The 22,470-nt window shown below is 58.2% G+C and overlaps 1 protein-coding gene and 1 long non-coding RNA gene across 5 annotated transcripts in view; one reads left to right on the top strand and one right to left on the bottom strand.

The window, feature by feature from the left end:
- The window catches only part of EVL (Enah/Vasp-like), a 105,723-nt gene that overhangs the window by 44,998 nt on the left and 38,255 nt on the right, over positions 1–22,470 (top strand). For all 4 annotated transcript variants that reach the window (XM_029952516.1, XM_029952513.1, XM_029952515.1 and 1 more), the window contains exons 2-3: positions 8,217–8,385; positions 13,703–13,880. In XM_029952516.1, coding sequence (XP_029808376.1) covers positions 8,217–8,385; positions 13,703–13,880 — 347 coding nt within the window. The remainder of the gene's footprint in view (positions 1–8,216; positions 8,386–13,702; positions 13,881–22,470) is intronic.
- On the bottom strand, positions 15,624–18,020 carry LOC115302580. Its single transcript, XR_003913540.1, has 2 exons — positions 17,951–18,020; positions 15,624–17,760 (listed from the first exon to the last, which is right to left on the bottom strand). It is a non-coding gene; the product is annotated as an uncharacterized LOC115302580 (long non-coding RNA).

Raw genomic sequence — 22,470 nt, 5'->3', positions numbered from 1 at the left:
CGTGTCGGTGGCCTTGAAAGAAAGTGTGAGACAGGTGCAGTCTGAGAATATCAAGCTCTGTCAGCAGTTGGCGGGAATGTGTTTTTCCAGATTTCACTAGACTCCCCAGAGAAGTGGAGACCGGCCGTCCACGCATCTGGGACGGTGGCAGTCTTATCACGGACAAAAGGCAAATCTCTTCATTGCAGGTGACCTAGCCGTCTGACCCTCCCAGACGGTTTGGAAGGAAGAAAAGATGTCTCGGCTACCGCCGAGTGTAGGCGTCACCCACCCGCAGGCTTCCCTTCCTTCTGCGCTCACAAGGCGGGGCTCAGGCCGCATCTGAGTTTCTGCCGTGACCGCATCTGAGTTTCTGCCGTGACTGTGCTCCTCACCCTGCTGTCACTGCGCGAGCTCAGCCGTTCTCAGATGTGGTCAGGAGAACAGCCCTTTTAGGGAGTGAGTCGACACTGTATTTGCCTTTTTCACTCGTGTGTCACAGACGCACGATGGAATTTTCCAGAAGCTACGTGACACGTGCTGACGTCGTCAGCTGTGACGGGTAATGAAATGTGTGCCTGTGCATTCTTGGGTTCTGGTTCTGTTTTGGGTTTTTTGGTTTTTTTTTTTAGAGAGTTGCTTCTTTTTTTTTTTTTTTTATGTTTATTTATTCTGAGAGGTAGAGAGAGTTTGTCCACACGAGCGGGAGAGGGGCAGAGAGGGAGGGAGAGAAAATCCCAAGCAGGCTCCATGCCGTTAGCACAGAGCCCAACGTGGGGCTCGATCTCCCGAACCGTGAGATCATGCCCTGAGCGGAAACTGAGAGTCGGACGTTTAACCTACGGAGCCACTGGGCGTCCCCGTGCATTCTTATGCTTTAAACAATTCTCAGTATTGATTTCAAATCTGGTAAGTGTGGATGGCCTTACCCTACATGAAGCACAGCTTTTTGGCATCCTCCGTAATTGCTGCAGGTGTGAAGGGCTCCTGAAACGAAACCCCTCCAGAACCCCTTCCGTGGAATAGCCCGTTATCTGCGTGAACCACACAAAGCACACACAGAGCGGGTCAGCGCCCGTGCAGGACAGGGGCTCCCGCGGGGAAGGCAGGGCACTGAGATCTGTGGAGAGGGTGCAGGGGGTTCCCTGGAGCTGAGCAGCTTTATGAGGTGACACCACATTTGTAGACCGAGTGGTGGGCTGGCAGGAACCTACTTCTCACAGGTGTGAAATGGTTCCGAAAAAACGTTTTAAGTGTGGAACACTCTTGTTTCAGGACTGTTTCTATCGAGGGAAAAAGAGGCACTCTATGGTGTCACCTAATTACCAGGGTGGAGAGGCCCCTTTTCCCTGGAGGGCCTGGCGATCATTCCCTTCAGCGCCTTCAAGAAGCACTTCCATCACGTGCTCCCCGATATGACGGGAGCAGTAACACCCCCGCCCCCGTCACTTCTTCGGGTTCTTGCCGTTCACTGTGAACTTCACCTTGAGGAAGCCGTCCAGAGTGTGGACCGCCCGTAAGGTGGTTGGCCTGAATTCTTCCCACAAAACAGTCAGTATCGATGAAAAACATCATTTCTTAGCTTAAAAGAGAGTAGGGGCGCCAGCTGAGGGGCTGCCTCCCTGCTGATGCTCAGCCTGTGTGTTCAAGTTCACTTTCGCTGCTTGTGTATTGAAAGTGAACAAGTCAGGACGTTACGAGCCACCTTGGAGTCTGGCTCTGTTTCTGCTTCGCTTTGGGAATGTTCATCTCTGGCCGCTTCTCCCCAGCCTCCCCTGTTCCCTCCTCGAATCGTTCGCCCAGCAGCTGCCGGGCCTGGGCTGGCGAGGGCGCTGGTACCGGGCTGCACCGTGGCCTGCCCTGCAGCAGCTCCCCTTCTCGGGAGGAAGGCAAGTTCTAAAGAGCGATCACAAAAACTTGGAAGTGGTCAGAGGATGCAGGGCCAGTGAGGGGGGCGGCACAGACGTGTGCTTGCTGGGCACACAGACCGTGCCGGGTACTGGGCACCCTCATCTAGAAGAGTACCTGTGAGTTATGAGGTCTGTACAGAAGAGAATGACTCGCACGGAGCCCTGTGTTCTCCCGGTGTCGGCACCGGCAGGTACCCGCCTGGTAACTCTGTGTACTTCCTGCTAGATATCATCTCCTTAAGGGCAGGCCGCGTCCCGTCCGTCCCCAGAACGTCACGGTGTGCCTTTCCCTTAGTAGCATTAGGGGATGGGAAGGAATGTTCTGAGAGCCAGAGGTTTGCTGGAGGCAGTGACACTTGACCTGAGCTTGGAGAAGAGGGAAGACACAGGCCTCTGGATGTAGGAGGGAGAAAGCACCTTAAGGTGGAGGAAACACCTCTAATTTCTTGAGCAATACCAGAAAGTCGTGTTAGCTGGCCCAGCGTCAGGAGGGTGCTTCTGCGGCCAGACCCGGCCTGGCCACCAGCCTGCCCTTCCTCATTGGTTTCCGCCAGGCACAGTGTGGGCAGCCCTGGGGCTGGGGGCTCAGGATTTGTATTTTCATAAGCACCTTCCCTGACTCTTAGAAAAGCCGTTTTGAGAACCACGGGCACAGAGTGAGAAGAGAAGGTGTTCTGAGTGGTTCACACTGGGAGCACCAAGATTTAAGGTGGTTTTATTTTTTTTTTAAGTGGTTTGGTTTTAAAAGGCTGTTTTGCAGCAAAGACCCCTTGAGGACGCGATGGCACGTTCCTTCAGAAGGAGCTCACACACTCACCATTGCAAATAATTTCAGGGAGTTCTCAGACTCAGTAAGCCTTTCTGTGCACCCCCCTCCATGAAGCACCCCTCGTGTGAGCGGCGGGTAGAAAACTCGCCCGAGGGGCTGCAAGGAGCCGCCGGGGAGACCTGGGAGGAGCAGGAGGGGGCAGAGGCGGGAGAGGTTTCCGGAAGGACGGACGTCACCGCCCATCTGTTCAGTACGGGCCAGTGTGGGGAGTTGTTCTGTCTGCAGGGGGCACGAGTCAGGGCACTGGGCTGAGCAGGCGGCTCTGCAGGAGCGGGGGTGGGGGCCGGAGGTAGGATCCGGTCTTTGCAGAGGTGACCCTCAGCCGACTCTCACGAGGAGCCGGGCAAGGCAGCATGCCCTGGCCCCAAACGGCCTTCTGTGTCCCCAGCCAGGGCGGGCAAGGGGGCGAGGCCACCCCCCCAGGCGCTGTGCACTGTGTGCGCTGGGTGGGCCCGGCTCAGAGTCACAGCCTCCCGGCCCTCCGATCCTGGGCACCCGGGGACGGAGAGCAGGGTCAGCGATCTGTAACAGATGCTTTGACCTGGCAGCTCCTCGCCCTCTGAGAATAAACGGAGTGGGATTGTAGATGGAATGTTCCCACGGGCTCATGAGCCCGAACACACTTACCCACTCCCGAGTCGTGTACTCAACAAAAAATGCTTCATGTCTCCAGCACACACACTGGGGTGGCAGAGGGAGAAACAGCAGGCTCGTGGGTTCCAGGATGCTGGCGTGGATACTGAGGAGCGGGGCAAACTGTAAAGTGCTGTGGTCAGACGCAGGGCCCAGCACGGTGCCGCGGGAGCGGGCGTCTCCGTGCCCAAGCCCAGACCTCATTTTCCAGCCAGCCTCTGTGATGAGCCCTGTGTCTCTCTGTTCCCTTTTTGGCTTTATATCCCTGTCCTTGCTTGACAAGTTTACACCCCGTCCTTTTGGTCTCTGTTGAAAAAGCCCTGGAAGGTACGTACTTGTAGGGTGGAAAGGGGTTCCCAGCTGACCGCACTAGAGAGCGCGTGTCTGGGATGGAGGGCCCGCGTGAGCCCAGGAGTTCAGAAAGCTCCCTCCCAGCCTGCCGTGTCACGTCTGCCAGCTGGCGGGGCCGGCACCCTGCGCTTTTCTGGACTCCCGCGGCCGGCACTGGCCGCGGTGGCAAGTCGGCTCCCGCATGCTCGTTTTATCCAGGTGCACGAGGGGTTCTCTTGTCAGGTCCCGGACGCTCCCTGGTTGTGTGCAGAAACTTTGGGGTGCAGTTTGCTCCTTTCCTTTTTAAAAACAATTTTTTAACGTTTATTCATTTTTTTGAGAGACAGAGACAGAGCGTGAGCAGAGAGGGACAGAGAGAGAGGGAGACACAGAATCCGAAGCAGGTTCCAGCTGCTGAGCTGCCAGCACAGAGCCCGATGCGGGGCTCGAACTCATGAGCTGTGAGATCATGATCTGAGCCGAAGTTGGACGCTCCACCGACCGAGCCCCCCAGGTGCCCCTCACTCTTTTTAAGTGGAGAGATTTCAGCAGATGCACAATAGCGGTCTCCAATGTGTGGTCTAGAAGAGTTAACTGGTGACCCAGTGACAGGCTGAGCCCAGCAAGTACTCACCATTGTCCACGGGCTCCTGAGGTCAGATTAGCCTTGAACAGGTGGGGAAACCGAGGCCCAGAGTCACAGAGTCTTTCTCGTCTAAGCTGCTGACAAAAGGGCTGTTCAGAGCTTCACAAATGTCTCGCTAGGAGGGAAATGACAGGTTTCAATTGTTTACAAACTCCTGCGTACAAATACCCGTACGCATCCCGGTGGACACTCCCGGACACACAACCCTGGGCACGCACCCCCATATGTGCACACCTGTATGCACACTCCCAGACTCACAACCCCAGATGTGCACCCCCATGTGTGCACACCTGTATGCACACCCCTGGACGCACCTCCACACAAAAGTCCAAATGACACAGGACTGGACCACTTCTTCTGGGAGAGAGACTCCGGTCATGCTTACTGCTCCGAGCAGCCTGTGAGGCCCCGTGGGGGAGAAAGTCCACCAGGCGGCAACACAGCCTCACGTGGACTAAGCCAGACCGGGTGTGTGAACACATCTCCCCACTAGTCTGCTGGTTGTTTTGCTCCCGTAGAGACAGCCTGTTGGAGAGAAGCCCTCACGAGACTCGAACTCAGCGTCCCCTCCAACTGTGTGCGTCCCGGACCCGGGGAGGGCGGGGCCTGTGTGGACCCGCCAGCCCGAGCGCAGAGTGCATGCGGCCTGCTGGGGGGGAGGGGGCAGGGGAGGAATTGTCAGGTTCCGTTTAGTAAAGGGAGTTTTATGTGTACATTTTTTTAAGTAATTCACTCATCGTTCAGTAATATTTAAAAAAAAAAAAAAAAAAAGAAAGAACATTGGCCCAAGCTGCCCTCAGATGGTAAGTGGTTCAGACATGAAGTTCATGACGCCTGTGGGCAGTGCAGGTCTCATACCCTGTGAAGACGCGCAGGAGGCCGGTGACTGCGTGGAGCTCAGAGACCGGGTCCGGGCAGGAGAGCAATCAAGATCCTATGACAACGAAAACAAAAATCCCAGAGGGATGGAATACAAGCAGGACGAACCTTAAGTAGACCACATGGGGGTATTTTCTTACATTTAAGTTTTGTTAGTGGTGATAGAATAAAAGCAGAGACAGACCAGTGCCCTTCAAATGGGAAAAAAAGAACGGGGTCTGGGGGCGCCTGGGGGGCTCAGTCGGTGAAGCGTCCGACTTCGGCTCAGGTCATGATCTCACAGTCCGTGGGTTCAAGCCCCACGTCAGGCTCTGTGCTGACAGCTCGGAGCCTGGAGCCTGCTTTGGATTCTGTGTCTCCCCCTCTCTCTCTGACCCTCCCCTGCTCGTGCTCTCTCTGTCTCTCAAAAAAAAATTAAAAAAAAAAAAAACAGAAAAAAAATTTTTTTAAATAGAACAGGGTCTTTCAGTGAACGCCAAGTGCAGCTTGCACATAAAGTGTTAAAAACGGAAACGCCAGGAACCCGTGTCTGTAGCTACAACAGGAAGGGTAGTTGGTGTGTAAGCGCATGCTCAGGCGAGGCACACTAGTGAGCACCTGACTTCTCCGTCGCCCGTGCGACCCTGAACGACATGTGGTGAACCCAGGTCCCCCCCACTCCCCCCCCCCCCGAGCCCCCAGGAACTGCGGTTCCCTGCGCAGCACGCCGGCCGGCCGCCTCCACCGCCCGGAGACCCACATCCCCTTCCTGAGCTCATGGCGGCGGAGGGGGGTGGGGGGGGGTAGAGGGTCGGGGCTCTTCGTGGGCAGCACGCACGGTGTCTTCTTCAGAAAGTTTCCGGCCCCCGGGCTCGCTGAGGCGCGTGAGGGGCCGCCTGGTGCTCGGGGCAGCCGCGAGCTCCCTAGGGCAGGGGCCGCCCTGTTCATCTCCGCGTCACTGAGTGCCCTTGCCTCCCTGGCCTCTGCGCTTGTCACACTGACATGAAACCGTGACACCCAGTCGTAGGCCCTGGGCACGAAGGGAGCACAGGACAAAGCAGGGCCCCTGGGGGAGGGGGACCGGGGGCGGCAAGGGGGCTTGTGGCCTTGTCCCGTGAGTGGCGGGGGAGGCCCCTCCCGTAGTCCAGCGGACCGTCCCAGGCCGCCCAGAACAGCTCTGTGGCTCTGGAGGACAGCGAGGGCGAGGTGGCTCGGAACAGCCAAACCCACTTCCCAGCCGAATGGGCGGCTTTGGGGAACAGTAAGGCCCCACGGCAGCGGTTTCAGTTCAAGGCCTCGTCTGCACGTAGAGCTGCTTCAGAAGGCCTGCTGCACTGGACGTGACCTAGACCCTCTCTAGGCCCTGAGATTCTGCAGGGAGCATTGATTATGCCCCTGCTGTGTGCCGGCTGCGGGCCCAACTGCTGGAGCAGGGCGTGTCGCTCTGGGTCTCCCACAAAGCAGATCCCAAGCCCCTCCAGATGATTCATGTGCAAGGGATTTGTGGGGAACCCTCAGTGAAGGGCAGGGGGAGCCTCGGGCCATGAGGCAGGGGCGCCATCTGTGAAAGGAGAGGCAGAAGGGCCTTGAGGGAGGAGTCTCAGGCAGATACAGGGCCCCCAAACGAAGGTGTCCTCCAGTGAGCTGGCGTGTCATTCGGGGGGGGGGGGGCGCAGCCAGAGAAGCGTGGCCCCTGTGCGTGCCTTGACGGGACACCTGGGGCCGTTGGTCCGCTCTGCTCCCGCAGCAGGTCATCTGAAGGGCACGCTCAGGGCCACTACCCCGGGACTGTAGTCAGCGTCACTCAGTACCTTCTCGGATTTGCTTCCCCAGAATCATCTGGGGGCTTCCGTGGTCACATGCCAGCAGGTGGTAGACTGGGGAGGGAGACCCAGAACCCAGAGCAGCTTCAGACTCTGAGCTAGCTGTCAGCACAGAGCCCGACGCGGGGCTCGAACCCACGAGATCATGACCTGAGCCGAAGTCGGACGCTTAACCGACTGAGCCCCCCAGGGTGCCCCAACATGACATTTTCTTGACTGCTTAGTCTCAGCATTATGATTTCTGTCATTATTCACATTCCTTCTGTATTAATTGGCCTCAAATTGTTGGGCTTTAAATATTGTTTCTAATTCTTAAATTGCATGTATATGCCCTCCCTTGGTGGTAACTGCCCCTCCTCACTGTTATAGGCGTGCCTTAGCGTTTCAGTTTGGGAATTCACGTATGCTAGAGACTGAGAAACTGCACATCCAAGACTCTCGGGCCCGTATGCGAATGAAGAGGGGGGGGCTCGGAGAGACTCTGAACACCCCGGTGGGGGCTGGTGCACTGATCTTGGTAGATGACCCTTTCCTCTCTCTGGGGGCTTTGAGTGCTTCTTTCCTGGTTTCCGTCATGTTCTTAACGGATGACGTTGCTAGGGAAACGGCGTCAGCAGAGTACGGTGCTGCCGTCTTTAAGTGTCATCTATACCCCTCTGTCCCGCGGAAGGTCAGCCAGTCGCTGTGCTGCTGCACGGCTTGGATGCCGCTTCCCCGCCCCAGCATCAGACACTGAGCCTTCTGTTAGTTGTCGTGAAGAGTGCTGTCCGTGTCGCGTGCTTGAGAGTGCACAGAACTGGTCGGAAACCCCAGGGCTAAGCCCGGAACACCTGTGTGAGTTTGTATGAAGCTTTCCCAGTCTCCGAGCCGCCCTTTGCTCGTCTACAAAATGGCGACAGTGAACGGCTGGGTCCTAAGTTGTGACACGGTGTCTTATTTAACACCGTGTCTGCCTTGACGCTGTGACCAGAATGGCGTAGACGGTCGTTATGGGAACTCCCTTCTCATTCAAGCACTCTTTCCCTGCAGGGGAGCTATCTTTTCTAAGCTCTAGGAAGTGTGGGCACAGCACTTGTCTCCCCGCCTCGAGGGCGGTTGGAAGTTTCTTTGTGTCCAGGAGCAGTCGGCCTCCGTTTCAGAGAAGGGAAAGCCGGCTTCCAGCACCCTTCCAGCTGAGACTGACGCTTAAGTGTTCTCTTGGTCTGCAGCGAACAGAGCATCTGCCAAGCCCGGGCTTCCGTGATGGTCTACGACGACACCAGTAAGAAATGGGTCCCCATCAAAGCCGGCCAGCAGGGGTTCAGCCGGATCAACATCTACCACAACACTGCCAGCAACAGCTTCAGGGTCGTCGGGGTCAAGCTTCAGGACCAACAGGTGAGCGCTGGGGCCAGAGGCCACACGCCGGGCGCACACTCTCCCCATCACACCCACACATAGTGAAAACAGGTTAAAAAATAATAATGATAAGGTCCAAATTTGGAGTCCTAAGATCGGGGTTCACGTCCTGCCTCAGTCTGATCGTACGAGACCTTGAGCTCTGTCTTCTCTGAACTTCATCCTTCACCTCTGCCCTCAGACAGCCATCCCCACTCGGGTTCCTCACTGTGACATCGTCGTGTCAGAATAAAATAATGGATGTGAAACGGTCTGCAGCGAACACGGCCACGCGGGGTCACGCTGTGAAAACGTCTGCTTCGTCAGGCCCCCAGGTGTCCCCTGGAAACAATATAAAGATGACATAAAGGATCTGGGATCGTTTCTGTCCCTAAGGGGACATCCCGGGCGACTCAGACCAGGTGGCTGAGAGTGTGCCCAGCGAGGCCGCGCACACGCGTGTGAGAAGTAGCCGTGCTCCCAGGGCTGAGGCAGATGCTGGACGGAAATAGAGGTGTGGGGAAGGGCTTGAGGGGCTTACCTGCAGTGACCCCGGTTCCTACTTCGGTGTCCCCTGTCCAGCTCCCAGAGACCGACAGACGTTTTTAGCAGTGAAATGAATGGTTCTGTGGTTTCAGCATTTATGAAACCGTCTACCCAAATAACCGCTCCTGGCACCCTTTGTTGGTCAAGCCCGAGCTAAACTGAGCAGCAGGTTAGCTGTCACTTCCGCAAGAACCGGCGCGTTCACAGTTGGCAAACACAGAACAGAAACTTAGGGCTCTATTTTTAGTATGTAGCCTATTGAATGGGTCTCTGCTTTGGCCAAAATGGCCCTGTTAAGTTTCAGATTCTTGTGGCTCAATGGGAAAGCCCCACCTCAGGACCCCGAATAAAGGGTCTAACCTGGACCTTCAGAGGCATCGCTTTCCCTTGTAGAAGAGCCTGACTACTGCTAGCAAGGTTTTTCTAGAACCTTCTGGAAGCTGCTTCCCTGTCCTTCCAAATCACGGGTTCTGGCTCTGCCTTTTAGACGTATATTGTGCCATGCATTGCAGGATCTACAGCCCCAATTACGGTGACAGCCAAAACCTCTCCCACGTTTCCGTAACACCCCTGCGTGGGCGCTGGCAGAGCAGCCCCTTTCCGCTCCTCGGCTTTGACCTAAGGGCTGTCGCCCCGTGCCGCTCCTGAATCACAGTGGGCGTTCCCTGAGCGATCGCTTTTACTGTGACAAGTTTCCCGTGCCCTTCACACCTCTCGATGGCCCTCCAGGGCACACTGGGAAGACAGCGCTGTGTGCTGGAAATGGCATGGTGCCGGAGAACGGGATTCCCTGAAGCCAACAAGCACCTTGTTCTCTAGGGCCTTGGTAGGAGGCACACGTTGGGGCTCCTTAGGGAGGAGGGACGGTCGGCGGTCCTCAGGGACGTCGGGAGAAATTCGAAGGCTGTGTTGACTCTGAGAGACCCCCGGGGTCTGACAGAGAAGTTCCCAGCACAGCCTTCCCCCTGGAATTGCGTGTTCAAGAGGCAGCTTCCTGGAATGGGGCTGACACTTCCCCGAGATGCATGGGTGTGTTCCTGGGAACGTAAAAGGCCTTCCTAGTCACCAAGGCTCTGGAGAAAGTGGCGGGAACCCTGGCCCACAGTGGCTCCTGCGTGCCTCCAGAGAAAAGATGGATTTTTCTATATGGAGTGCAAGGTCAAACACGTTAGGACAGGCCGAGATCCCTGGGTTTATAACGCAGTCAGGATATCAGGCACGTTTAACGTGCTGTGTGGCTCATGGAGCGCCTTTCACGGCTGCTCTTCCAGCCTCCCAGGGACCCCAGAGGGTGACCCTGTGTGAATTATCACCCCCGGAGGGGCTGTCGCCCTGCTCTCTGTGCGCTGGTCAGACTTCCCCCGGCACGTCGGGCCAACCCCGAGTGCCACAGGCTGGAATCCATACGGGGAGGGCGCCCAGGCGGTGACACATCTGCCAGCAGCACCACACTATGGGACAGCTGGGGGGGGTGGGGGGGGCTGAGGGGGGCCACAGGCCCTGCACTGCCCACGGGCCATGCGTAGGGGAGAAGGCTTGCCCTTCTGTGGACCCCCGAGACAGGGCTAGGCCTACCCCGTGCACACCACCATGAAGGTGTGTGCTCCGCGGCAGGAAGCTGTCAGAGGCTGGAATGCGTTGCTTTGCCAGCCCACAGGCCGCCTGATGAGAAGTCCAGGAAGGACGCCCCTTCATTGGGCAGAGATTCGGGTGGGAGACCTCAGAAGCCTTGGCCAGCCTGCGGGTTCTGTGGTCTCTAGATCCAGGAGAATGTGTGAGTCCGGAAGACTGCTCTCCACCATTAAGCTTTTTTTTTTATTATCAGGGGCCCTTGACCGCTGTACCCAGAGGCGGCAAGCATGGAACCCTCCCTCGGAAGCCGGGGAAGGCCCTCACCCCGTCCCACACCCGTCCCCAGATAGACACACGAGCTTGGGGACTGGGCTCGTGCACAGAGCAGCGCAGGACCTGTGAACATGAGTTTATCCTTCAGCGGCTGTCCAGATCAGTCCTTCCAAACCTCGGAGAACCGTTTCACAAGTAAAGCTGATAAGGACACAGGCGGAAGTGGATGAGGGGGAAAGGCAGACCTGACCAGTGTGGCCCACGGGCTGGCGTGACTGTGTTCACGTAGCTCGTGGTCGGCTTTAAGACAAGCAGTAGGACTGAAGGCAAAGAAGGCCCTTTGTAATGATAAAAAGGCTGACGGAAAAGGAAAACAGAGCAATCCTAGATTTTATCTTCAAAACACATAGGGGCACCTGGGTGGCTCAGTCAGCTAAGCATCTGACTTCCGCTCAGGTCATGGTCTCATTACTCTTGAGTTCGAGCCCTGTGTCAGGCTCTCTGCCGACAGCGCGGGGCCCGCTTCGGTTCCCGTCTGCCTCTCTCTCTCTGCCCCTCCCCAGCTTGTGCTCTCTCTCTGTCTCAAAATTAATTTAAAAAATGTAAAAGAAAACCACAGAAAGCAAAATGGACAGATCTAAAGAGACAAATGGATAAATCAAGAAGCGGAGACGAAGATTCTAATCAGACCTCCGAGAAACTGACCAAACAAGCAGACAGAAATGAGAGAGAGAAAACGTGAATAGCATTATTAGCTATTAGTGTGGCCGGACGTGCATTTACAGAAACCCTGGCTGACAGCGGGAGGGTGTGCGGTCTTCTCGAGCAGGCCCTGAGCCTTCACCGACACACCGTGCGCGGTGGTCGTGACCCCCCGGAGGCTTCTCTCCTCCTGCTTCAAGACCCCTCAGCCGTTCTTGATGTAATGCGCTCTCCAGACCTCCTTCCACCGAAGACGGTTCCCTCTGGCCCGCTCTGGTTTGCTAACGTCACTGAAAGTGCAGCACCAAACACTGAGACCCTGGAGCACAGAACTCCTGGTGGGGACCCCCCCACGGCAGGAAGGAGCAGGGTCTGCCGCCCCCTGGGCTCTCTCTGCCGCCGTGGGTGTGCGCTCATCTTTAGAGCGGTTAAAGCGCTCTCTCTCGCTCTCTTTCTCAAAAAAAAAAGGGGGGGGCCTGGGGGGCCCAGTCAGATAAGCACCTGACTCTTCGATTTCAGCTCAGGTCACAGTCTCACGCTTCATGGGTTTAAGCCCCACATCAGGCTCTGCGCTGACAGTGCGGAGCCTGCTTGGGATTCTCTCTCTGCCCGTCCCCACTCCCATGAGCTCTTCCTGTCTCTCTGTCTCTCTCTCTCAAAAGTAAATAAACTTAAAAAAAAAAAAGTGGCTAACCAGACGTCCCTGTGCATACACTCCCCAAAACCGCCACCCTTCTCTGATGATCCGAGCTAACCCTGGGGAAAGCCGCCCCAGGAACCTTGTGCCACAACGTGAAACGATTGTGTTTCTTTGGCTGATTCAGCTTGCCTGTGCTCACACGGGCTCTCCCTCTCTCTCTTTTCCTCTTCCTTTCTCTCTCTCCCCCCCCTCCACTGTAGGATGACCCAAACCCACCTTGCACCTGGCTAAGACTTGGAGAAAAGCTGTTTCAGCTAGTGCCCGTATCCCCTGTCCTCTGGCCTTGCCTCGCCCAAAGCGCAGCAGAACGGAGCAGTAGCGAGTGACCAGTCGGGGGTCCCATCTTCGCGCCTAGCCTGCTAGCAGGGCGGCTTGGCCACGTCCCTTTGCATCTCCGAATCTCCCTGAGCTCACCTTCCCGACCCGCGGGGGCAAGGGACAGCGTTCTGTGCAGCTTCAGATCACAGACCCCTCGAGCCTCAGAGTCAGAGGGGACCTGAGCCGTCCTCCTGAACATCTCCTAAAGCAGATCCCTCCCGTGGTGTCACCCACAGCCTCGTCCAGACCCACGACACCCTGCTGGGTGCTCACAGACGCAGGATGTCACCCTCACGACGCGCCATGAGGCTGCCGTACCATAGTCCTGCCCACTCTTCCCACTTTCCAGGTCAGAAAACAGAGGACTCTTAAGTTCCATGAGGTCGGGTCATGTGACGAGCGCTAGCGGGCGGCTCCAGGCCTCCCCCTGCCCTCCCGGAGCCACACTTGCTAATTGTCACCTTGGAGAACTTGGAAGTACTTCTCTGTGAAGAGTCAGAGAGAGCAGTTGCCTGGCCAGGCCGACCCGGAGCCACTCTCCCCGCTGCCCGTGGGCACCAGAAGGTCCGAGCCGTGCCCGGGGCTGCTCTGCAGCATCCCCGCTGGGCCTGGCTGGCTCCCAGCGGGCGGTGGAGGTTCACTGATGGATCAGCCAAGGTGTACATTTGTGCGACACGCTGACTTTTCTACCTCAGCTTTTAACTAAGAGCCGGTTTCGTAACGCATCTGAAGTGCTAGACCCTGTGCACGCGGGAGGCACAGGCAGGACCCGGCAGACCCTCGCCCTGGGGGTCTCTGTGCCTAGAGATCTAGATAAGACGTGCATCTCCGTGTGCCCTTCCCAGTGACCCCACTGGGTCGGGGAAGCATTATGACCCCCGTTTTATAATTGGAGAAGCACCGTGACCGCCGTAGGCGGCATGGCTGGGAGGCAGGCCGGCGCCTGGGCCCTGGGAACCTGACTCCCAGCTCCGGCCTCGCATCTGGAGCATTATTAGAAGAAATAGCTGGTTTTGAAACCCGCACCATTGCATAAATCACACGGAAAAGCTGCCTGGCCTCGGCGTCCCTTCCTTCTGAACCCACCCCCACCTCCCTGTCCCCCGGTAGCCCCAGGGGACACCCTATCCCTGCCCCAGAGCCGCTCTCTCCGGCTCACTTACCTTTTATTTATTTACACGCATTTCTCTGCCTTTTGCCCTCCAGGTTGTGATCAATTACTCAATCGTCAAAGGGCTGAAGTACAATCAGGCCACGCCGACCTTCCACCAGTGGAGAGACGCCCGCCAGGTGTACGGCTTGAACTTCGCAAGTAAGGAGGAGGCGACCACGTTCTCCAATGCCATGCTGTTTGCCCTGAACATCATGAACTCCCAGGAAGGAGGTGAGTGGGGCTCTGGCTTGGCCTGGGGCAGAGACGCCCCCCGGCTCCCTCCCACGGCACTGGCTCTCTGGTGTCCCGGCCCCGCCACCGCGTCAGGCTGATGCTCCGTGGGTTCCTGGGGAGGCCTGCGGCGGGGCTCCAGGTTCAAAGGAGACGATAGAGGATGCCGTCTGCCTCCACTTGCCTTCCGCGAGCGGCAGCTCTGCACCGGGCACTCCTGAGGCCCTGTGTCCAGCTGCGCTTCACGTTTGCCATCTTACGTCTGCGTTCTGGAGCGCATACTGAGCATACAATTCGTTTGCAAATTATCCCTTCATCTGGTTAATCAACTTTCACTAAATGCTCACTGAGTGTAAGAAACTGGCCGACAGGGTCGGTGAGAGGGGAGCAGGCGGCGCCCTGCCCCTGCGGACACTGAGCACTGGGAGTAGGAAGATCCCTTGCTGCTAACTTGGTGCTTTGTGCCCCTGCCGTGGGGCCAGGGACGCAGGGGGCTGGGGCGGAAGTCTGGGCTGCGGTTCTGAAGGGCCATGGACTTAGAGGGCAGAGCGGGCATGCCAGGCAGAGGGACAGCGAAGGCATCCAGGCCTGGAAGCCCGGCGTGTATGGGGAGAGCCCCCCGCAGGGCCCCAAAGACGTGCGGGGCTTTGGCGGGCTTGGTACTTGGGGTAGAGGGGGGCCTGCAGGAGGGAGCGGGGCAGGACGGTGCTAGCCTGTTTCTAAGCAGGACAAAAACACTGGTGGCTCTTACTGGAAATCACCAGTGTTCGCTTCAGAGGGAAGACAAGTTCTCCAGGGTGTGGGTGTCCACGGCGATGGTCCCGCACTTTGCCCGAGATCTTAACCCTGGGAGAGCCTGCTAGTCATGAACTAGGGTCCTGGTTCTGCCACGTTCTAGCTAAAGGACGGGCTCTGGACAAGTCACTTCATTTTCTGCACCTCAGTTTCCTCATCTATCAGATGGGGGCGATAAAGGTTGTTTTTAGATTAGATTAGATTATTTTTTTTTAAGTAGGCTCCACACCCAGCGTGGGGCTCGAACTAACAAGCCTGAGATCAAGAGTCACACTCTCTACCAAATGAGCCAGCCGGGCGCCTTCTAGGGTTGTTCTTAAATTTGGGCGTGAAATACTTAGCAGGCTGCCTGGCACACGGCCGTCACCAGTGTTGGGGTTTGTCGGGGTTGCGACCACTTTGGCTGCCGGCAGGGGTGGGGTGGGGAGTGGGGGGGGTGGTACCGAAGACCTGGGGAGGGGAGATGGTTTCTGTGTATCTATTGGGCCTGACAGATGGCGGCTTTGGGGCACAGTTTAAACTCTAGGAGAATTTTTTTTTAAGTAAATGAAGACGTTTTGCCTCTGCTGCCCATGGGTCACACACAGCGCAGTACTTGCAGAGTCCTCTCCGCTCCGAGAACAGGCTCTGGCGTTTGGGGGTTTCCTGGCGAGAACGTGGGACTCGTGGGCGGGGAGGTGCCCGACCACGTTGAGTGATGGGGGGGCGGGGAGGGCAGCACCGGAAGCGGCGTCGGCACCCCACAAGTGTGTATTACACGGCCTTTTCCCGCCCTCGCACCGCGGACTCGGTGGTGAGGTGAGCGAGGTTGAGGGTCCCCGATCCGAACCACTCACCTGCCCCAGCACATGAGAGCTCAGCTTCCTTTGATCTGTTCCGATGGGCACGTCGAGGGGCAAACACAGAGTTCTGAGTTAATCAGACACCTGAGTGTTGCAGAGCAAGCGCTTACTGGAAATCAGAACTCGTTGCTTTATTACGTCTATTAAATTCACCCGCGTCACAGGGAAGTCAGCTCTTCGACCCTCGTTGCCAGCCACGTGGACTGTTGTGAGGAAGTCACCCACGTGGGTCCCCTAGGAGCCCAGGGCTCCTCTGCCTTCTGTGGGCCGAGGGTGGGGTCCCCGGGTAGGCGTGGCCTCGGTGACAGCCTGCGCCGTGACCCGCAGCAGCCTGCCCCAGTTCACTGGCCGAGCTCCATCCGCTTCTGCAGGCATGGCCTCTGGCGGGAGGGGGTCCGGTTGCACCAAGAGGGTTCTAGCTTCTCCTTCACCTGTAGTGTGACCCCCACTGGCGCCGTGCAGAAGCGGGAAGTGTGCGGCTCGACCAGTTTTTACACAAGTGTGTGCCTTCTCCCCGCCCGAGAGACCATGTACCTCCCCCTCCTCCCCCAAGGGCAAGGGGGACGGCAGCTTGGAGACGACAGAGGCTGTGTTTGAACTTCTCTGCGTGTGTGTTTCGTACACTGTGTCCCCGGAGCTGACTTCTCCCCCTCGACATTGCTCTCCACGGTCCAGCCTGTTAGAGCCGGAGCCGTGCACCGTCAGCAGCCACCGTCTCTGTCCAGCAGCCACTGTAGACGCCCTCCTGCTGCCCGACCCTGTGCCGCTTTCTGTTACATCCCCTCCATACCAGGCGGTCCCTTCCTGCCCGCCTGCGGTGGGAGGCGGTTCCCGGTAGTGGGAAAGCATCTGTTTGGCAACAGTGAGATCTTCTATTAAGTCTTTGTTCCGCCACCTGTGGCCCTGGGCTAATAAGCCCTCCTTCCCAGGGTGGTTTCGAAGATTCGTTTTGAAATGTGTATAAAGCACTTAGCCTCCAGGGCCCGGAATGTGACAGGAGCGCAAATAAAGTTGGCACTTTGCCTTTTGTTCTTGTTACACGTGGTTATCTTCTGTAAGCCTCAGCGTCCCTCCTTGTCCATGAAGGGCGTCTGTCCCGCCGCAGTGCTGGGGAGAGGGCGCGAGGGCCACCGTGGGGTCTGGCGCCTCGTAAGCGCACACCTGCCGCTCCTTCCCTCTCTGGCAGGCACCAGGGCCTGTGTCTTCGGATCGTGGCCTCTGCTAAGACTCTGTGCCTCCCCGGGCTGAGTCCTGTTGGGCGTTTCCTACATCCATCCACCTGCTCGTATGCGGGCAGATGCCAATGTGGCCCCTGCAGGGTCTTTAGAGCCTGGCAGATACGCGAGGCCTCCAACCAAACCCGAAAGTCCCCTGTCGGGGCAAACCGTGGACGCCAAGGACCGGGCAGTGAACCGCCTTCACGGCCCTCCTGTTGCCCTCCTCTTGCCAGCCCTGGGGGACAAGGGCCCGGATGACATCTAGGTTAGCAAGCTGAGGCTCAGAGAGGAAAGTGACCAGAGGGTTAGCAGGGACCCACAGCCAGGACGGGGCTCACTCAGCAGGTGGCACTGTCTGCGCTAGCGGCCGGCGGGGAGCCCCGAGCCCGTGCTCTCTTTGCCTCGCCTGCCTCCCCACCTCGCGGGGCCCACTGTTGGCCAGGATCCTCGAGATGGTTCTAGAGAGAGAAGGGGCACAACACGTAGTATTTTTGCTGCCTAACGCCTACAAGTAAGTGACGGTCCGGCGCTCGACCCTTGGAAGACCTGTGTCTGCTGAGCTTGTTCCTTGGTGCCACAGCTTCTGTGTTTCTGCAGCAGTGACTTGAATACTCATGGCTCATCTTCGGGCCCGGCCGAGGGAGCTTAAGTCAGTTTGCCAGGTTAATAAAGTAACTGCCTGGGGCTTGGTGGGGGGCAGGGGGCGCGGAGCTCACTTAGGGTTCTCTTGGGACCCACAGTCTCTGGGTTCAGGGATTATCTCCGTGGACAAGGGCAGTCCATCACTGGGGGGCCCGACATCTGGAGGCGGTTTTGGGGGGTAGGAGGAGCGGTCTGTTCCTAGCGCCCGGCTGTCTCATGAGTGGAGAAGGCGCACTTCTCCGTGTGGCCCTGTCGGTGGAAACGGAGGCTCCCGCCTAGCTGTGGTCGCAGCTTCTCTGGACTTCTAGGTGCTGCGGGACCGGGTGTGACGGCCAAGGATGGGGCCTGTGCCAAGTTCAGAGCTCAGAGTGGGGTGTCTTCTGCCTAGTTGGATGACACAGACAGTGGTTAGAGTAATAATGATTATATCCATACTTTCTTGTAAAAAGCCTAGGCTCTTTGTTTTCTCAGCCATGTCTCCCAGGTCCCCCTTTCCCGCCCTTCTCAACCTTCCCAGTAATCAAACCGCCTGGGGGGAGGGGCGCCAAAAGACCCTGCCTGGCTGGGGAAGTACCTTCTCACGCTCTGATGTGCTTGTACTTCGGCCTCTGTTACCAGGAGGCAGTGAGGCTAGCACCTGTGACACGCGTGTTCTGGGGAGGCGAAGACAGGGGGCGTCATAAAGGGCCGTGCAGATGCTGAAGCCACGCCCCCGCATGGGTGAGTCTGCGTGGCCACGCCCCCTGCGTCCCCCCGCCCCCCTCCCCTCCAGGAGCACTCCCCCGGACTCGCTCTGTGTGCTGTCTGTAGCGGGCAACACGGCGGCCTCCGAGGCAGGGGAGGGATGTTTCCAGGCTGCACTTGGACACGCCTTCGTCCCCTACGGTGGTGTCCCTCGGCAGAGGGCAGCTCGCAGCTCAGTAGCCATATAAAGGCAACTACTTCTGTATGCATTTCGGTGGGCCTCAGTTTTCCCATGTGGAGAAGGAGGGCTACGGACCCGATCCAGACCTCTGTTAAGTCCTAGCGGTTTTGTGTGAGGTTCTCTGCTTACGGATCATGTCACTGTGACCGTCACTGGGGGTGGGCAAAACCCTGTGCAGAAACTGGAACAGAGGAATGCCCCTTTCACCCCTCGAAGGGGCCAGCGCACCCGGGAGGCAGGGTCCCTCCTCATGCAGAGTCACTGAGCGAGCCAGTCCTTGGTCGTCACGGAAGATAGAAATCACAAGCAAACAAGTGTGCCCTGTAACCCTACCACCCAGGGAGGAGGGCGGTTAACACTCACGTGCCCTGCCAGGCGTCCTTGTGCTCACATGGGAGCGAGCGGCTTCCTCGGAGTCTGCACGTACCGTGCGTGGGCCCTTCTCACCCGGCCCTGCGGCGTGAGGGGTGTTCTGTGCCGTGTGCCACGACCGCCAGACCTTCACACCGTCTGCGTGGGGTTGGGGCCAGCCTTCTGCGGTCCCTGTCGGGTGCCTGCTCTGTGTCTTACAGGTGCGTCTGGCTACTTCGTGGGCATATTTCTGAGCCAAACAGTATGTACTTCTTTAAAGCTTTGACGTATTTTTCCAAAATGCCTCCCAGAGCGAGCGCGCTAGTTGATGCTCTGTCCGGCATTTGTGACAGTCCCCTCTGCCGCAGCCTCACCAGGACTGGACAGCACACTCTTGCTGATCCTGGCACACAAGACCAGGGAAGACGTCTCGTTTTAATTTGTTTCCGTTTGCGCGTACACGTGGACACTTCTGTTCCGTTCGTCGGGGTTTCGCTGCTGCGTTATCGGCAGCTGACATCCTCAGTGCAGGGCGGGTGAGGACGTCCACGCGACTTCCCCCTCCCAAAGCGCGAGCGTCCTCGGGTGACAGGGGATCTCGTATTTCCTCTGGCAGACGGCCGGGCGGAGGCAGTGCGGCATCACGGGGCGTGAATCAGGCCTGTGACAGGCAAACACGCCCTCCCCCCCCTGGGCTGCGGCACGTCTCGTCCACGTAGTCTGTGTTATGGGGGTCGTTGCTGTTACTCAAGTCCGCACAGCCGGGGAGGAAGACCCTCGCTCGCCTTCTCTTTCTTTCCCTGCACCGCTCCTTGCACCGGTGACGGTTCAGGTTCAGTGCCTAGAGTCATGCTGTCGGTCACGGAGAGATTCCTCGGCTGTTCCTTCTTCTGGCCTCTTAGAGGAGGGAGTCCCCTCCTCTGAGAGTTGAAGGACCCAGATTCTTCCAGAAGCTGGCAGGGGAGGTGGTTTCCCAGGAGGCGCAGGCCGCTCTCACACTCTCCCCCTCTTCGCAGGCATGTCTGTCTGCTGGCCCTGGAACCCACCGTCCTCCTGTCCCTGCTTTAAAATGGGCAGAAGCCAGGGAGGCGGGACGCTGTGGCTCTGTGGTTTTGGAGGAGGCTGGAAACGTTACCATTTTAAATGATCGCAGGAGTATTTTTAAGAAGAAAGGACGCCAAAAGTGACAAGAAAGGCCCACGGAGAGCCTTCCGGCGAGCTTGTGGTCTTTTCACGGCAGCCGGTGGAAGGGCACATAGCCAGGGACAATCTAGAGAGGGCAGCTCCCAGCCTGCCCATCCGGCGCAGCCCCCCTCTCGGAAGGCCCCTCCGCCTTCTCAGCTGCCTCCTCCCGCTTTCTTCCTTCCCCCTTCCTTGTGCTTCCCTCTTCCCCTCACTGGACCCTCTGTGACCGGGATACCCTCTCCCCGATCTGGGCCCCACACCCCCCTTTCTGTGCTCCCAGGGCTCCCCTGTCCACGTTCCCCCCGCCACCACATGCTCAAGCCTGGCTGCCGTGAGGGGCAGGGTCACGTCCGACCTGTTCCCAGAGCACCCCGGGGCCTTCTGAGTGCCCAGAACACACAGTGCGTGCCCCGCAGAGGTCCGCTCTTGTAAAACCCACAGTGATCTCTTCACGGGGGCTGTGATCGGTCGAGGACTTCACTCCTAGAAGTCCCCTGTTTGTTCAGTGGCTGTTGTTTAAATCTCCTGCCTCCTGTCGAGGTCTCGGTCGTCACTTCTCACTGTTGATCCCACCCCTGGCTCTGGTACTCCTTTTCCCATGTTTGTTCACGCTGACGGCTCTGTCCCGGACTGTGAGTAGTTCTGGGGGACAGGCCTCCTAACCGGAGGAGTTGGCCGCTTGGTTTGGTGGTGGAAATCCCAGGGGGCGCAATGCCACCATCCCCAGCAGGACAGCCCTGCCCCAGCAAGGGGCAGCGCCCCGGGCTGCTGGAGGGTCTGCTGCCCTGTGGTTCTTGCCTCCCTTTTCCCCTTTCTCGTGGACAGCTTGTCACGATGTTGCGAAGCTCCCATCAGGGGAGGTGACGTGAAGTAGCTATGTGTTACGAGTAATGGGAACGGGGAGAGGGAGGGTCTGCCCCCGGTACTTTGGGAGTCTGGTGCTCCGGGGACAGAGCACCTCCCTGAATGACTCACAGCGGTTCCCTGGGAAAGGATGTGGCCTTGCCCTTGGAAAACCACACAGGTAGGCACCTTACTTCCTCGCTGAGCTACACATTTGTTTATATTTAGACATACGCTTAAAGATGGGAAGGGTCTTAGAGGTATTTAGGTTTGGTTTTTTCCCCCCAGAACTCCGTTTTGACCGTGGTGCTGTTTTTGTGGCTGAAGGTGGGGGGACGCAGGGGAGCCCCAGGCCCTGGAGAACCCCGACCTTGGCAGCTCATGCTGCGCCCAGCTCCGCACCTGCCGCTACGCCACCAGCATCCTGGCCCTGCATGTGCACCCCGCCTCAGTCACCACTACCCCCGGAACTCGTGCGCGGGGGAGTGACACAGGCCGGAGCTCAGGACGTCCGCCTTCTGCAAGGGACAGAGTCCCCAGGCCGTGTTCTTCTGGGCCCGGACTCAGGAGGCCTGGCTCCTGCCTTGGGTCCGTCATTCACTGTGAGCCCCCGGCCAGGCCCGGTGATCCCTGTGGAGATCATGTGTGAAGGACAGAGTGCTGGTGGACCCCGAGGTCTCTTACCGGCGGGCGGCCGAGCACGGCCCTCTGTGTGTGCTGCGGCCTGCTAGGGACCGAGAGGCCGTCGTGCTGGGCCTGGCGGGACTCTGCACAGCACACGGCCTCGGCAGTCACTTCCCTTCTCTGAGCCTCGGTGTCTCCGTGTGTAAGGTGGGTGACACGGCTGCACGGCACCAGCACGACGGTCCGTGTCAGTCCCAGCAATGGTGGCTCGGCCAAGTCCCATCCCGCTCCGGCAGAGCCTCCCTGCTGAGGTGCCTGAGTTCTGGGAAAACCCGACCCTCCAGGAGTTCCCTGGAGCCCGTGAGGGAGCCTGGCCTGGACCCCAGGAGTCGCGTTCTCGCCCCAGCCGGCCACCCGCGCGTGACTTCAGGCAGCTCCAGCCCCCGGGCCACCTGGGCCTGGAGTGGTAGGCCCGGCTGAGCGGTTCTCAGTGGGGACAGGTCGTGGGCAAGGGGCGGGGAGGCCGACGGCTGGCGGTGACGAGGGTCCTACGCAAGGGCTGCTCTGCCACGTCCCACCGAGCACGTGGAGGTAAAAACCTTAATTAACGCCAGAACTTCGCTCTGTTTGAAGAAAAAGTGCTCCTTTTCCCTTCAACCAGCTTTCACGTGTGCCGGGTCCTCTAGGGACGCAGCCACCACCTGCTCCCCAAGAAAACGGGCTTTAGTTTGTCCATAACTCCGCCAAGAACTGCGTTCTGTTTTGGAAATGCTGTTGTCACTTTTGAGATTGTCCGTCACGCACGCAGCTCCCCCTTGTCACTGCGAGTCCCTGGGCAGGTGTGAGCCTAGCGGACCGCCCCCCACCCCCACCCCGTGTGGCCGCATCAGCGCCGTGTGACCTTGGGTGTCACTTCTCTCTTCCTCTCCCGCAGAGGACGGTGCTTTCTTTCTACTCCATGTCGGTACCTTATACAGTCTGTGAGTCCCATTTTAGGACACAGGAATGTTGTCAAATGTTTGCAGTAAAAAGAGGCTGGAAGGACGGGCCAGAAGTTCTGTAAAATTCAGACTCTCCTTGGTCACATCTGGCGGTCTTGTTGGATTGTCCCGTGACGGGCCCGGCCAGATAGAGAGCGCCGCGTCTGTGCCCATCTTACAGCTGAG

The sequence above is a fragment of the Suricata suricatta genome, chromosome 9 (assembly GCF_006229205.1).
Source record: "Suricata suricatta isolate VVHF042 chromosome 9, meerkat_22Aug2017_6uvM2_HiC, whole genome shotgun sequence".
In the NCBI taxonomy this organism is placed as follows: Eukaryota; Metazoa; Chordata; class Mammalia; order Carnivora; family Herpestidae; genus Suricata; species Suricata suricatta.
Note: the sequence above shows the minus strand (reverse complement) of the source record. Positions and strands in the feature narration are given on the sequence as shown.